Genomic DNA, 16734 nt, shown 5'->3' on the forward strand with positions numbered 1-16734 from the left:
AAGTTCGATATGGCAAAAGCCTATGATAGGGTGATATTTGGCACAAATATCTAGATTTAGTGTCATTTGCACTTCACTTCTTAGCACTTTAATCGCAGCTTTTAATGCAAATTGTTGTATATGATCTTATGTTGGTATGCTTGTATGAATAGGTACAACGTTGACCAATGGAGGGTATTTCGAGCGCTTTTGATTGAATCCGAGGCGGTCCATGTTGGTTGAACATGGGAAGGAAATTCCGGACTTGCAGGCGGCCGACCACCGAAGGGCCTCGTACGCGGCTATGCGTCGCACGGCCGCACAAAAACCCCATCTCGAATCTCGGACGGGCCATGCATTGGCCATGCGGCAAGCAAGACACACGGGAGGAGATCATGCGCTGGCCATGCGCCGCACAGCCGTTACGCACAAGCGGCGTCAGTTGTCCTATTTGGATCGGGATTGGGTCAACTTATCCTATATTTACCCTAGCGTATAAATAGTCGTTTTTAACATTAGGCGGCTTGGACGAATTTTGAGACTTGGGAAACTCTTTCTAGGTTTTATTCCTTTTCTATTGTTTTTCTTTACATTGAAACCCTATGTTAAGCATGAATTCTCGTTCTCATTCTCGAATCATGTGTAACTAAACACCGTAATTCTGGGGTTGTGGCGTAGCCATGAATATTGACGTTTGACAAGTAGTTCAATCTTAGTAGCTTGTTCGTATGCAATTGCCTCTTTACTTCTGTGCTTAATTGCTTGATTGTTTGCACAACAGTTGAGTTCTAATTACTAATTGATACCCGTGCTTGGGAAAGACGTTGTCAATATAGAGAAGAAGTAACGAGATTGTGATCTGCATATCCCTATAGTTGGGCTAGGATTTGTGACTAGGATAGGAATATACTTAGTTACATAATTAATTTCATTTCGTGTTCTTATTGCATTCTTGATAGGTCAATACCATAGGAATATAGGAGGCGAGTTATCTTGAATCGGCGAGTAGTGGTTCGGAAGAACACTACAAGATTAATAATCCGGTAAATTGACAATTGTGAACAAAGTTGCTAAGGCAAGATACTTGAATGACTCAATAGGATTGGTAAACGAGGCACGACCCCGGAATACTTCTCAAATCTTGATAAAAGCGATTCGAATACGTTCTTAGCATAAATTCTGGTTACATTGTTAGTTACTTTTATTTCCGCATTAGTTTACAAAACAACCAAAACTTTTATTCTTTACTTGCATAGGTAGTAGCAATAGTTTATTTTCATGAAAGTATTGGTCATAAGTCTCTGTGGGTTCGACATCCGATTTTATATAATCACTATATTACTTGTACGACCACGTACGCTTGCTTGTGCATTTGGACGCAACAAGTTTTTAGCGCCGTTGCTGGGGACTTAGAAGTCAATTATTTTTGCCATAATAAATTGTATTGCTATACTTATCCAAGTATTAACGTCTTGATCTTAGCTTCTACTTGATTGCAGGTACTTTGCTCGAATGCGAAGGACTGCGAGTCAAAACAATCTTGAGGAATTTGATCCTGAGCCTGAACGTACTTTCAATCGGCGCAGGAGAGAGTTGAATTTGTTGCAAAACCCGCAGGCTGTCGCAGAGTTACCTGTGGTCATGGCTAATAATAAACCAGCAAAAGTGAGAGAGGTTGCAGTGCCTCGTGTGGCGGATGTCACTTCAAGAATTGTCAAGCCCACCATCGAAGGGCACTTTGAGTTGAAGCATCCTATGATTCAACTACTTCACTCTAGTGGGCAATTCACGAGAAGGTCGCACGAGGATCCTCAGCGTCACATCCATACTTTCCTCGCATTGTCGATACTTTTGCTACCGGAAGGGTCACTAAAGAATATGTGCGGCCGACAACGTTCCCCTCTCTCTCTGGGAATGCAAGTAATCGGTTATTAGCGAGCCCGCCAATCTCTATCACTACGTGGGATGACTTGGCGACGAAATTCTTGACAAGGTTCTTTCCACCAAAGAAAGACCTCTCGCCTCCGAAGGGAGATCATGTCATTCGAGCGAAAAATGGAGAAAATTGTATCAAGCACAGGAGAGGTTTGGGGCCTCTTCTCGCAGATTGTCCTCACCACCATCGACGAATGAAGTTCGGCACACACATTTATTGAGAGTCTGGATGCCCAACATAAGTCATCACTAGACACTCCTAGGGCAAAAGCTGACTCTTGATCTAAGCTATGAAGAACTATTCACACTATTGAACGGGTTTACTCGAGCACCTGGAGGTGATGATGCGGCTGCAGCGCCCGAGGAGAAAGCACCTATCTTTGAAGTAGATAATTTTACAACATTATCGACGTATTGATGCCACGCGCACCGAAATTAAGAAGTTAACTATCGCGCAAGCCCCACCATTGTGCATGTACGCAACAAGCCATCGCTTTTTGTGAAGTACGCTGGAGAAGGTCACAACAAATGATGAATGCCCTGCAAATCCCGCATCCATATACTTTGTGGGTAATTCAAGCAAGGGGCAAGGAAACAACAATCAGTACGAGAATTCCTACAACCCAGATTGGAGGAATCACCCGAATTTCAGGTGGAATGACAACCCAGGTAATCAGAAACAGAACTATCAGCCACCATCTGCTCCTCAGGCACCCATGAACAGTATGGAAGAGATGATGAAAAAGATGATGGGTGATATGCAGAAGATGATGATAGACCGACAGAAGTTGATAGCGGATAATCGTAATTGTGATTTGGTCGTGCGAAATTTAGAGAGGCAGATGGACGGATACCGGTGCACAAAATACTAGACCACCTGGAGGGCTTCCGAGTGATACGGATGTGAATCCCAAGGCTTGTAATGCTGTGACTCTTCGAAATGGGAGAGAACTAGAGGAAGTAGCATAGAAGAAAATCGGTCGAGTAGAAGCAGAAAAAGAGAAGATTACCGAGGAGATGATTGAAGAAGAGAGGGTAGTCAAGACACCAGTGACAAAGCAGCCACAGCCCGTGGTTACAAAGCCACCACCTCCCTTCCCTCAACGTCTGGCAAGACAGAAAGAAGAGGCGACTTACAAGAAGTTTCTTGATTTGCTTAAGCAGGTACACGTGAATGTCCCATTGGTTGATATGCTGCAGGGTATTCCAAAGTATGCTAAGTACATCAAAGATATTGTTGCAAACAAAAGCCGATTCACAGAATATGCCACCGTTGCACTTACTGAGGAGTGCACTTCGCGGATTCAAAACAGGTTGCCCACTAAGTTGAAAGATCCCGGAAGTTTCACGATTGAGATTTCTATTGGGAAGCAGGTTGTTGCTCGAGCACTGTGTGATCTGGGTGCAAGTATAAATCTTATGCCTTCATCTATCTTCAGAAAGCTAGGTTTGGGAGTGCTTAGGCCAACCACTATAGTTCTTCAGCTGGCAGACAGATCGTTAGCAAGACCAGAAGGCATTATTGAAGATGTACTGGTGCAAGTAGGGTCGCTGATAATTCCTGCAGACTTCGTGATTTTGGACTTCGAGCGGTTCGGGAAGTCCCATTTATTTTGGGCGTCCATTCTTGGCCACGGAGAGCACTTATTGATGTAGTACCGGCAACACCATGAGAGTACATGATAAAGTTGAGGTCTTCAATGTATACCAAGCTCGAAGATGCCCGCAATCTATGAGGAGAGTCGTCCGCCATTACTATTCTGAATGATGATACACAAAGGCCACTCATCACTTCTCATGATTCATTGGAGAGAGCCTTGGTGGGGGATGATATGTTCGGTGACACGGTGGTGTTTGAGATGGTGCAGATTCTGGATATGGCAAGTATTTATATTCGGGCAGGCTGAGCACTTACACAGGACAATGGGAGTAACTCCGAAGTTATCAATTGAAGAGCCTCCGAAGTGGAATTGAAGCCTTTGCCCGCCCATCCTAAATATGCATTCTTAGGCGAGGGTGATACCTTGCCAGTGATATTGGTAGCAGAGTTGACTACCGAAGAGGATTGAAGTCTCACAAAAGGGCATTGGGGTGGCAGATATCTGATATTCAGGGAATTAGCCCCGCACTATGCATGCACAAGATACTCATGGAGGATGATCATAAGCCGAGCGCACAACATCAACGGAGACTGAATCCAGTGATGAAGGAGGTTGTCAAGAAAGAGGTAATCAAGTGGTTAGATTCAGGCATTATTTTTCTCCCATTTCGGACAAAGAAATGGGTGAGCCCGGTGCAATGCGTCCCAAAGAAAGGAGGGATGACAGTTGTGACAAATGACAAGAACGAGCTCATTCCTACTCGAACAATCACTGGATGGAGAATTTGCATGGATTATCGCAAGTTGAACGAGGCAACCAGAAAGGATCACTACCCCATTCCCTTCATAGATCAAATGTTAGACAGGTTAGCGGGGCAAGAGTTTTATTGTTTTCTAGATGGCTATTCTGGCTACAATCAGATAGCTATTGCTCCGGAGGATCAGGAGAAGACCACGTTTACATGCCCATATGGTACATATGCTTTTAAACGCATGCCATTTGGGTTGTGTAATGCACCAGCGACTTTCCAAAGGTGTATGATGGCTATTTTCTCAGAGATGGTTGAGGACTTTGTAGAAGTATTCATGGATGATTTTTCGGTATTCGGGAACTCTTTTGAGGTTTGCTGAGAATCTGAACCGAGTACTTGCGAGATGTGAAGAGACTAACTTTGGTCTTAAATTGGAGAAAAATGTCACTTTATGGTACGAGAAGGCATCGTCCTTGGGGCACAAGGTTTCAAAGAGAGGGCTAGAGGTGGATCGTGCTAAAGTGGAGGTCATTGAGAAAGGCTCGCCACCCTCGTATCGGTCGAGGGTGTGCGCGGTTTCTCGGCATGCGAGGATTCTACAGACGCTTCATAAAGGATTTTTCAAAGATCTCAAGTCCGATGTGCAGGTTACTTGAAAATGAGGTGAAATTCCTATTTGACGATGCTTGTATTAAGGCCTTTGAAGGTCTAAAGAAGAGATTGGTAATCGCACCAATAATCATTGCACCTGACTGGAACTTGCCATTCGAGTTGATGTGTGATGCAAGTGACAATGTTGTGGGGACTGTGTTGGAACAACAACGAGAGAGAGTTTTTCATTCTATCTATTATGCAAGCAAGATGTTAGACGCTGCCCAAGTGAATTACACTGTGACAGAGAAGGAGCTGCTAGCTGTGGTGTATGCATTTGATAAGTTTCGGTCCTATCTCGTTGGGACACATGTTATTGTCTATACAGACCACGCAACCATTCGCTACTTGTTCAGCAAGAAGGATGTTAAACCCAGGTTGATTCGGTGGATTCTCCTTTTGCAGGAATTTGATATTGAGATTAAGGATCGTAAGGGAGATGAGAACCAAGTCGCAGACCATTTGTCTAGATTGGACAACCATAATCATTTTGTGGAGGACGTCCAAATTCGAGAGTCCTTCCCTGATGAGCAGCTATTTGCCATTCCCGCCGCCGAAGTCCCATGGTATGCAGATATTGTGAACTTTATTGTAAGTGGGGTGTACCCCCCGGAAGCCACCTCACAGCAGAGAAAGAAGCTATATCATGACTCCCGATTTTATAGATAGGATGAGCCGTATTTATTCAAGCAAGGGACTGATCAGTTAGTGCGGAGATGCATTCCACGACAGGCGAGTCAAGTGTTGGAGAGTTGTCATTCTTCCCCATACGGAGGGCACTTTTAGGGCGATCGTACGCTGCTAAGGTTTTACAATCGGCTTCTATTGGCCCACTCTTTCAAAAAGATGCTCATGCATTTGCTAGAAGTTGCGGCGTATGTCACGAACGGAAACATCTCTAAGAGGCACGAGATGCCTTTGACAAACATGTTGGAGGTAGAAATATTTGACGTCTGGGGCATTGATTTCATGGGTCCTTTCCCACCATGCTTGATATTAACAAGTACATTACGCTACACAAGTTGACTATGTTTCAAAATGGGTAGAGGCAGTGCCTCTCCCAACCAATGATGCGAAGGTGGTGGTAAATTTTGTGCGAAAGAACATATTCGCGAGGTTTGGAACCCCGCGGGCAATGATTAGTGATGGTGGCAAGCTCACTTCGCAAAACTTGTCGAAGAACCTTTGAAGAAAGCCAGCAAAGTATGGGGTGAAGCATAAAGTCTCTACAACACCACCCACGTACATGTGGACAAGTAGAGGTCTCGAACAGAGAAGTGAAGCAAATCCTAGAGAAGACCATGAATGCTCAGAGGAAGGACTGGACAACGAAGTTGGATGACGCCACGGGCGTATCGCACAAAGATATAAAACCCCTATCGGAGCGTCTCCTTACAGGTTAGTTTATGGGAAAGCATGTCATCTACCGGTTGAATTAGAGCATAAAGCATATTGGGCAATAAAAAAGCTAAATATTGATATGAATCTAGCGGGGGAGAAGAGATTGCTCCAATTACATGAGCTTGATGAATTCAGATTAGGGGCGTATGAGAATGCGAAGCTATACAAGGAGAAGACTAAGAGATGGCACGACAAGCATATCCAGCATCGTGAGTTCGTGCCGGGCGGGGAGGTGCTACTCTTTTTAATTCGAGGTTTGAGGTTGTTTCAAAAGCTTAAGTCCCGTTGGTCTGGACCATTTGTAGTGAGTAGAATCACCCCCCATGGTGCAGTCGAGATACAAACCATGGATGGGGTGCGCTAGTTCTTAGTGAATGGGCAGCGTCTCAAGCGATATTGGGGCGGTGATTTTGACAAAGAGAAGGAGCAAGTGCTCCTTAATAATGAGTAGAAAAGAATCTGCATCGTGCCGCGACGTTAACTAAGGCGCTTCTCGGGAGGCAACCCGAGTTTGTAATGTAACAATTCCAAATACAAGAAAAGTAAAAAAAAGTGTCATGCCACGACCTTAACTAAGGCGCTGGTTGGGAGGCAACCCAACTTTTGTAGCATATATGTCATGTTAGTTCATGTTGCAGGGCAAAGAGAGGCATGGGAACTCAAAACGAATGCAAAACAGTAAGAATCGAGATCCAGGTTTGTTTGTGTTTTTCCTATGCGTCGCATGGGAATCGGACACGAGGTAAGCAGGCCAAAATTTGGCTAAGTGTAAAGTTCAGAAAGGGGGGTGTTGTGCGGTGGTCATGCGTCGCATGGCCAGCGCATGATCGGCACTCAGAGTTAAAAATTTTGCTAAGTATAAAGTTCAGAAGGGGGGGTGTTGTGCGTTGGTCATGAGTCGCATGGCCAGCGCATGTTCGGCACTCAGAGTCAAATTTTTCTAAGTATAAAGTTCAAAAAAGGGGGGTGTTGTGCGATGTTCATGCGCCGCATGTCCAGCGCACGGGTCGACCCGGTTCGATTTCTTTTAAAAAAATAAGAAACGGAAGACCCCCCATTAACCCTCACTTCTCACTAACTCTTACTCTCTCTCTACAAAACACTCCCACTCGAACCCAAATCCTAAAACCCTTCTCCCAATCCCATTCAACTCTAAGTAAGGTAGTGTAAATCATCTCACATTACAACACAAGGTAAGATTTCGTGTGCTTTCACTCATAGAAACCTCTTTCCCTTTTGTGTTGGTATGGAACATTGATAAACCATGGTTTATGGGGCTGGGCGAATTGGGGTGAGGGTTTGGTATTGTTGTGTTGGTAATGGGTGTTGGATGCAAGAACAATGATTCCCTAAATTGAGGGAGGGTTTTCAAATCCTCCATTGTTGCAAAACTCCAAGGGATAGTCCTATGCCCACAAGTTGTTTGAGAAAAGTCCTAAATCAAGTTTCTTGTGATTTTTGTGAAGTCTTGAGTAGCAAATAAACTTGAAACAACATTCAAAGCCATGGGGCATTGCCGTGAACAACCATAGGCCCTCCAACATAATTGTCCTTGTTTTGTAGAATAGTTTTTTTTGAGTCTTTTTTCGTTTTGAATCTTAGGTCTCATTAATTTTGTCATTTTAGTCTCTAGAGTAGTTAACTTCTTGTTTTTTTTTCATATGTTTTGCACCATAGTTGTAATAAGTGTGGGGTGTTTCACGACCCCACACTTGGGCTTAACTTGCGGGCGACAAAGTAGGGTGTTAGCATACAATAAGTGTGGGGTCGTTTCGCGACCCCACTTGGGCTAAATTTGCTAATACCGTTGGATGGTTGTGTTGTGTGTCTCTACAGGTACAATGGTGACCAAGGTCAAAGGTAAAGTTGACGAGTCGGGCCCCACACAAGGTTCTAAGAGGAGTAGAGAGGGCAAGCACACCGCTACTAAGAAAGGGGCAACAACTCGTAGTGGCAAGCAACTAGTGGTTCCTATCCCACGGGCTTCTTCCCAAAGGCCACGGCCCACCTTCCACGGGACTGGTTTGGCAGAAGAATGGTACAAAGAGTTCCCTCTAGTTGATGGATATGTGCATGAACGGGCTGTCAATAAGGTAGCATTGAAGAAAAATTTCAGGGGAATTTACAATGAAATAATCGGAATGGGCTGGAACTCGGTATTTGATAACCCAGGGCCGGTCAACATTGACATGGTTCTGGAGCTTTACTCCAACATCATTTTGGCAAGAACAGAGGGTGGCGAGCCTCATCATTCGGTGAAATTGAGAGGTGAATGGGTGCCATTGACAGCCTCCACTTTGTGTGCACAATTAGGAGTTCCCGACCATCCCGTGGGGCTATTGCTTGAGTTCATAAAAAGGCCTGACTATAAGGCCATTTGAAAAACCCTGTGTGGGCCTGATTCCAAGGCCAAGTGGGCACGATACAAAGAGGACCCTAGGAAGCACAACACTATGCTAATGGGTGATTTCATGAAGGAAGCTCGAGTGTGACTAAAACTGCTCAACTACCGCATTATGCCACTGGACCACTTTACTACCGTGTTGAAAGAGCGAGTGGCCATCGTGTACTTCTTCTTGACGGGGCAACCTGTCAACCTTGGATATTGGATACTTCAGGATATGATCCGCATCAGAAAGGGCAAATCCCTTAAGCTTAGCTTCGGTAACACACTTACAGCTTACCTGAGGAGGTTGGTCCCACATTTGGAGAGTAAGTATGATAGGGTGCTTGAGTGCCCGGATAATATGATTGACATCTCTAATGTCAAGTCCCCTGATCAGAGCACTAAGCTTAACTTGACTCCAGCTCAAGAAAGATCGGCTCAGTCTATTGTATTGGCGCAGATCTACAAGATTGCGATGATAGCAAGTGAGAAATTTGAGTTAGACCTCTCTAGTGTGTTTGCGGAGTGTCCCCACACTACCCACTCACGGATTCTAGTTAGAGAGGAGGGCAAGTTGCCCGATGATTAGGACTTGTGCTCCGCTGACCTCATAGCAGCCGAGATGGAGGAAGGTAGTGAAGAAGAATCTCAAGCACAAGATTTGCGGATGACGAGGGTAGGAAGATGCCGAGCCGTCCGATGGTGGTGATCGAAGGATGATGACTAGGCCCTGAGGGGCCACGGGGAGTATTTCTTGCCTTTGGTTTTACATTTTTCATTCTATATGCTTCGAGGGCAAAGCATGATTTAAGTGTGGGGTGGGAAATACGTCCCTTGTAACAACATTTTGAGGTTAGGGATAGTGACCAAGTGCCATAGGTTTCTTTTTGGTAGTTTGTGTTAGCCTTAGAGTCAAAAAAAAAAAAAAATTGAGTCGTTTTAGATTTTCTTTGTAGCTTCTTGAGTCCCTCATTAGTGGCACACACCATCCACCCCCTTAGGTTTTCTTATGGCCTCGGTTCTTTCCTAAGGGGGGACCTTTGAACCGGGTTAGTTTTTTAGTTTTTGTAAAAAGATGTCGTAGGAGTCAAGCCTGTTAGACCACTTGAATGCTAGGTGCTCAAGTTAGGTGGAATGTGAAAGCCATGAGTTGTTCTTGATGATGTTTAAAAAAAAAACGTGCATGAAAAGAAGCAACCTCTCTCGAAACACTTTTGTAGTGAATTGCATTGACTCGTGTATGACCCACTTGGCATAATTTGTGATAGTTGCTTGATTGGAGGGTTGTATGAATCTGTTTTATATTGATTATGTGTTGTGTGTGATGTGAGGAAGCTCTTATATGATCCATGCTTGATAGTGATGACTAGAACTTGCCCGGTGTGTTCGTGAAGTGAAATTGAGTGAGAAGTTTAGGAAGTGATCTAGGCATTTCTTTGTTAGCCAAATTTCGAAACGTCGCTTGCCTACCCTTTGTGTATATATATCCCTAGTCAACCCCATTGAGCCTTTAACTATTCTTTTGACAACAGCCAATTAGCCTACCCCCGTTGTTTTTATTGACCAATTTTTTTATCCTTGTTTACTCCTTAGGCACTTTTAATAGCGAATTGTGGAATTGGAGTTTGGAGGCGAAACTAAGGGAGGGTTCGTTGAATGAAGTTGAAAGGAGGGCTATTGGTGCGCTGGAGTGTTTTGAAAGCTAGTAGTGGGAAGTATGAGTGCAAACCGATAAAAAAAAATATCGAACCGAAAAACAGAAAATAGAAAACCGACCGATTAGTAATGTGTTTTCTTAATATGGTTTCCCACTAGCTAGTCGAAAATAGGATGGCGCTTAAAGTTGAGAAAATAAATGATTGTTGACGGGATAGAATGAGTAGCGTGTGGTTGAAATTCACGGTTGATGAAGGAGAGGGCTAAATAACTTATGTTGTGAGGTATTAAAAGTGATTAGGGAGGTTAGTCACTATTTCCAAAGATATATCCTACCCGTCCCTTAGCCTACATTACAACCATACAAGTCCTAAGTGATCCTAAATTCATCTCACTCTAATTTGTGGAACGGTTACACTACGGGCAAGCCTATGGTTCATTATGTTTGAGCAGTGAATATTCTTTGTGAGAGTGAGCGATCTTGTGTGCAACTTATGTCCATTGACATATGTTGTTAACTTTGTGTGAAATATGTACAATGTTTTTTTTTTTTGGGTAAGGACACATAATTGATAAGGGATGGGTGAAGTGCTCCCACTCGGTCAAGTAGCAGACTCTTTGTGTTTGAGTGGTGTCTGGAGTCATATGCATGTTTTTAAATGTGTTGTTTCTTTAGAGATTTGGTTGCTAATATTTGGAAGCGTAAGAAAATGTTTGTTTTGAAGCAGTTGGCATGACTTTTGAGAGAATTGGCTCAATGTGTATGTTTAAATGTGTTTTCGAAACTTTCATATCCGCCGAATCCTGATGTAGACCTGTTTGAGTGGCATGGCTTTAAGAAGTACAAGGGAGTGTTGGATAAGTGGTTGCTCGAGGGCGAGCAAAGTTTAAGTGGGGGGTGTTGATATTTGGCACAAATATCTAGATTTAGTGTCATTTGCACTTCACTTCTTAGCACTTTAATCGCAGTTTTAATGCAAATTGTTGTATAAGATCTTATGTCGGTATGCTTGTATGAATAGGTACAACGAATGGAGGGTATTTCGAGCAGCTTTTTATTGAATCCGAGGCGGTGCATGTTGGTTGAACATGGGAAGGAAGTTCCGCACTTGAAGGTAAAACCGACCACCGGGCCTCATGCGCTGGCTATGCGTCGCACAGCCAGCGCACAAAAACCCCATCTCTGAATCTCAGACAGGCCATGCATTGGCCATGCGCCGCACAAGCAGCACACAGAGGAGATCATGCGCTGGCCATGCGCCGCACAGCCAGCGCACAAGCGGCGTCAGTTGTCCTATTTGGATCGGGATTGGGCCAACTTATCCTATATTTACCCTAGCGTATAAATAGTCATTTTTAACATTAGAAAGGTGGCTTGGACGAATTTTGAGACTTGGGAAACTCTTTCTAGGTTTTATTCCTTTTCTATTATTTTTCTTCACATTGAAACCCTATGTTAAGCATGAATTCTCGTTCTCATTCTCGAATCATGTGTAACTAAACACCGTAATTCTGCGGTTGTGGCGTAGCCATGAATATTGACGTTCGACAAGTATTTCAATCTTAGTAGCTTGTTCGTATGCAATTGCCTCTTTACTCGTGCTTAATTGCTTGATTGTCTGCGCAACAGTTGAGTTCTAATTACTAATTGATACCCGTGCTTGGGAAAGACGTTGTCAATATGGAGAAGAAGTAACGAGATTGTGATCTGCATATCCCTATAGTTGGGCTAGGATTTGTGACTAGGATAGGAATATACTTAGTTACCGCAATTAATTTCATGTCGTGTTCTTATTGCATTCTTGATAGGTCAATACCATAGGAATATAGGAGGCGAGTTATCTTGAATCGGCGAGTAGTGGTTCGGGAGAACACTACAAGATTAATAATCCGGTAAATTGACAATTGTGAACAAAGTTGCTAAGGCAAGATACTTGAATGACTCAATAGGATTGGTGAACAGGCCACGACCCTGGAATACTTCTCAAATCTTGATAAAAGCAGTATTCGAATACGCTCTTAGCATAAATTCTGGTTACATTGTTAGTTACTTTTATTTCAGCATTAGTTTACAAAACAACCAAAACTTTTATTCTTTACTTGCATAGGTAGTAGCAATAGTTTATTTTCGTGAAAGTATTGGTCATAAGTCTCTGTGGGTTCGACATCCGATTTTATATAATCACTATATTACTTATACGACCACGTACGCTTGCATGTGCATTTGGACACAACATAGGGTAGACTGGGTTTTCCTGCTGGCTGTTCTCAGGAAGTTTGGCTTCAATGACAATTGGGTTGATTTGATTTGGAGATCTATCTCCAACACATGGTATTCAGTGATCATAAATGGAAATAGGCATGGTTTTTGTCATTCTACTAAAGGCCTGAAACAAGGGGACCCATTATCTCTTTCTTTATTCATAATTGGTGCTGAAGTGTTGTCTAGAAGACTCAACAATCTTATTTTGATAGATCAATACACTGGTTTTGCTATGCATAAGAATGGTCCTCAGATCACACATCTTGCTTATGCAGATGATGTGATGATTTTAACATCTGGCTCTGTTCTCTCTCTGAAATTAATCAAACAGGAGCTAAAAAATTATGAAGCATGTTCTGGTCAATTGATTAATGTGAATAAAAGTTGTTTTATGATGGACTCAAATACTCAAGAAGATGTGATCCAAGGAGTAAAGAACACCATTGGTTACAGACAAGCTGAGTTACCTATTATGTATTTGGGCTGCCCTATCTATGTTGGGAAAAAGTTGATTTCTCATTTTAGTGAATCTGTCAATAGAATTGTGAGGAAAATCACAGGATGGCAAGGAAAATTACTTTCAATTGGGGGCAGAGCTGTTTTGATAAAACATGTACTATAGTCACAACCTCTTCATTTATTGGCTGCTTTGGAACCTCCTAAGAATATTTTCGAGCAAATTGAAACATATTTGGCTAGATTTTTTTGGGGCAATGCCGAAGGTAAACAAAGATATCGTTGGAGTTCTTGGGATAATATGTGCTTTCCAAAGGAGGAAGGTGGTCTTGGATTTAGAAAGATGAGTGATATCGGTGATAGTTTTGCTATAAAAAGATGGTGGAGATTTAGAACTTGTCAATCCTTATGGGCTGATTTCTTAATGGCCAAGTATTGTAGTAGACAACATCCATGTGAAAAGAAATGGTCTAAAGGACGATCTCTATCCTGGAAACATCGACAGAAGGATGATCATGGATGCTAGGGAAGCAGGTGCATGGTCTTTTGAAGAAACGCACCAGCTCCCCGAATATATTATTGAGATTATTGAGTCCACTGAAATTGGAGACCCCTCTACATATGATAATCCTGTGCGGAAACTGTCCAACTCAGGGATTTTTACCACCAAAACTGCTTGGGAAATGTCTAGAAAGAAAAGAGCATGCTCACCTGTTTTTAAGGAAATCTGGAATAAACTTATTCCTTTCTCATGTGGACTTATTAAGAAAAACCTTCCTTTTGATGACACTAATTCAAGATTTGGTGAGCATGATGAGTTAAAGTGCTTTTGCTGTAAGGTTCCTCAAACAGAGACATTGAGGCATACTTTTTTTTCTGGTGAAATGGCCATTTTGAGATAGAACTTCTTTGGTAGACCACTTGGCATTAGTTGGGAAGATTGCAATATTGTTGGCATGCTTTCTAAGTGGTGGAGTTCCAACAAAAACAACAAGTTGCATTCTTTAATTATTAAAATTCTTCCGATTGTTATTTGTTGGGTTCTATGGAAAGCCAGATGTGCTGCAAAATATGGAGGAAAAAAAATTTTCTATTGCTAGAATGAAATTTAGCATCTCTAACCATATCAAATGGGTGATGCATAAACATAATGTTCCACTGGAAGGGTTGGTATATTGGCAGCAAACTTGTGATAGAATTCTAATTCTAAAACACAAAGTTAAAAGCTTGATGGTTCATTGGAAAAGGCCTCCACTGGGTTGGATAAAGGTAAATACTGATGGGAGTAGATTTGGAGATGGAAGAACAGGGGCTGGTGGAATTGTTAGAGATCACGGGGCAACATGGTGATGGCTTTTGCGCAGCAGCTTCAAGATGGGACTAACAAATATGCCGAAGCCCAAGCCACATTGATAGGGATGCTATGGTGCAAAAATAATGGTTACAACAACGTTATACTTGAAGGGGATTCAATGTTAATCATCCAGATGCTTCAAGGGAAAGCAAAGCCTCCATGGGACTTACAGTCGATTATTAATGAAGTGAAGGCAATCACTTATCAAGGTAATATCTCAATAAACCATTGCTTTAGGGAAGGAAATCAAGTCGCAGATATCTTGGCTAAGACTAGCGCTAACAGGGAGAATTTGTATATCTTCGATCCTGGTGATCTTCCTAAGGAGGCAATGGGGTGCTTTAGCCTGGATAAATGGAAAAATGCCTTCTTTCAGACATAGAATTTTGAAGAACTCTTTTTATGCTCCTGCTGATATGTAATTTGTAACTATTATATAGTTATTCTGTTAAACTGTAGGAGCTCGCAACTTTGTGAAATTCTTTTTGCTTATCGTATGGGCATGTCCATTCGGTATTTGGAGTGATGCACAGCATTTATAACTCCTTTTATGTGTAACGTGATTCGTTTTGGGGTGATATAAAGGGCACTGCCACCATACGGCAGGAAAATTTAAAAAAAAAAAAAAAAAATCATCTAGACTATTACTTACATGGGCTTCAAAACTTATGGACCATTTCACAAATTAAGTCCAAACCTGAATGTAAAAATACAAAAATCATGAAAATATTTATAAATTACATTCTAATAAATATTTTTATGTATAAAATAATTTAAAAGTTAGTATACATATAATCGGGTCGGTTTGGTTTCGGTTTGACTTTTTTTTAGTTAAAACCAAACCAAATCTATTATGATCGGGTTTTTTTATTCAATACAAAAACCAAATCACTAGCGAGTTTTTTTTCCGGTTTGATGCGGTTTGTCGTTTTCCTTTGTACAACCCTATTTTCTAGTATGATTCCTGCGAAGTTGATCAAACTTTTCTTCATTTTCTTTTCGGACATGTCAAAATTGCCATGCATATGATCTTTTTTTTTTTTTTTTTTTTTCTTACAAATCAAGGAACAAGTTCCAGAATGAAAAATGTTTGTTTATAATTGCAATACATATATAGAATGTAGTTTGTCCAACTTTTGGCCTTCTTTATTTGTTTTTCTCTTCATTAATTTCATGTATAACCATATTTAAACAAAGTCAATTAAGTGGAACAACAGTTAGAAAAGGCAAAATTTAATTTACTCTTGTAGTCTTTAATTATATACGTTAAAGATCCATGAAACTTAGGAGAATGGATCACCAAAAGCATACATTTTTACCGTTGAGCTAAAATTAAGTAGCTTTAGTTGGATGTCACAAGTTTAACAAATTGAAGCACCATCAGGCGTGGTATCAATGGCTGAGGTAGGATATTTACTAAGGGGTTCAAAAATATAAAGGAGTAAACAAATGAAGAAGCCAAGGGGGTTTAATATCTACTCTATATACATAAAAAAATTTAACCTTGTATCTACAGAGTAATTTTTTGTCGAAGGGTACCCCCTAACCACCAATTAGCTCCGCCCATGCGTGGTTATAGAATGAATGAATTCTTAGTTAAAAGTTTCGGATTCAAGCCGTGATCATTGAGAAATCCTTAAAACTGGTAAGAAGCGTATTCTCTTTATGACCGTATGCGGTAAAATCTCGATTGATAGGGTCGGTTGTCTCCGAGTACCAAATAATAATACAAAAAAATATAATTACTCCGAAGACGATACATACATTAATTAAAAACTTATTGTAAATCATAGAAAGTTAGACTTCAGGTCTTGTTAAGTCTCTCTCCTCTCGTGTGGGTACTCGTTGATGACTTCAAATTTAAAATACTTAAAGAAGAAGATTGGAGCACCCTGAAAACATGTGCCTACAAGCAATAATCTTTAAAAACAAAGTTTCTTTGAGTAACAGACACCTCCTAGCAATTAATTTTTTTCACCATATTTTCAGCTAGGGGTGTAAAATGGGAGGGTTGGGTTGAATTTAAACTGATCAAAATGGACTATGTTGATAAATGGGCATTGACCAGCCCAAAATTACTTGAGTAGAAATAGGCTAAGAAACGGGTCATAACTCAACCCGCTCAATTCTTACTAAGTTTTAATTTCTTTGTCTGTTTTTCTATCATTTGTTTAAGTACATAACATTTTTTTCCTTTATTAGGGCTACTAGTGAAATTTGGCCCGTGCTAAGCCCGGGCCCAAACCAACATTAAAAGTTAAATTGTTAATTATTTTTTTGGTCCATTCTTTGTGGCATTAA

At 41.6% G+C, this 16734-nt stretch overlaps 1 protein-coding gene across 1 annotated transcript; it reads left to right on the forward strand.

The window, feature by feature from the left end:
* Positions 1–2931: 2931 nt before the first annotated feature.
* On the forward strand, positions 2932–4645 carry LOC132031986 (uncharacterized). The gene is made up of 2 exons (XM_059421823.1): positions 2932–3456; positions 4013–4645. Exons 1-2 carry the CDS (start codon positions 2932–2934, stop codon positions 4643–4645), a joined length of 1158 nt encoding a protein of 385 aa, XP_059277806.1.
* Positions 4646–16734: the final 12089 nt, after the last annotated feature.

Source organism: Lycium ferocissimum, chromosome 9 (assembly GCF_029784015.1).
Source record: "Lycium ferocissimum isolate CSIRO_LF1 chromosome 9, AGI_CSIRO_Lferr_CH_V1, whole genome shotgun sequence".
NCBI lineage: Eukaryota > Viridiplantae > Streptophyta > Magnoliopsida > Solanales > Solanaceae > Lycium > Lycium ferocissimum.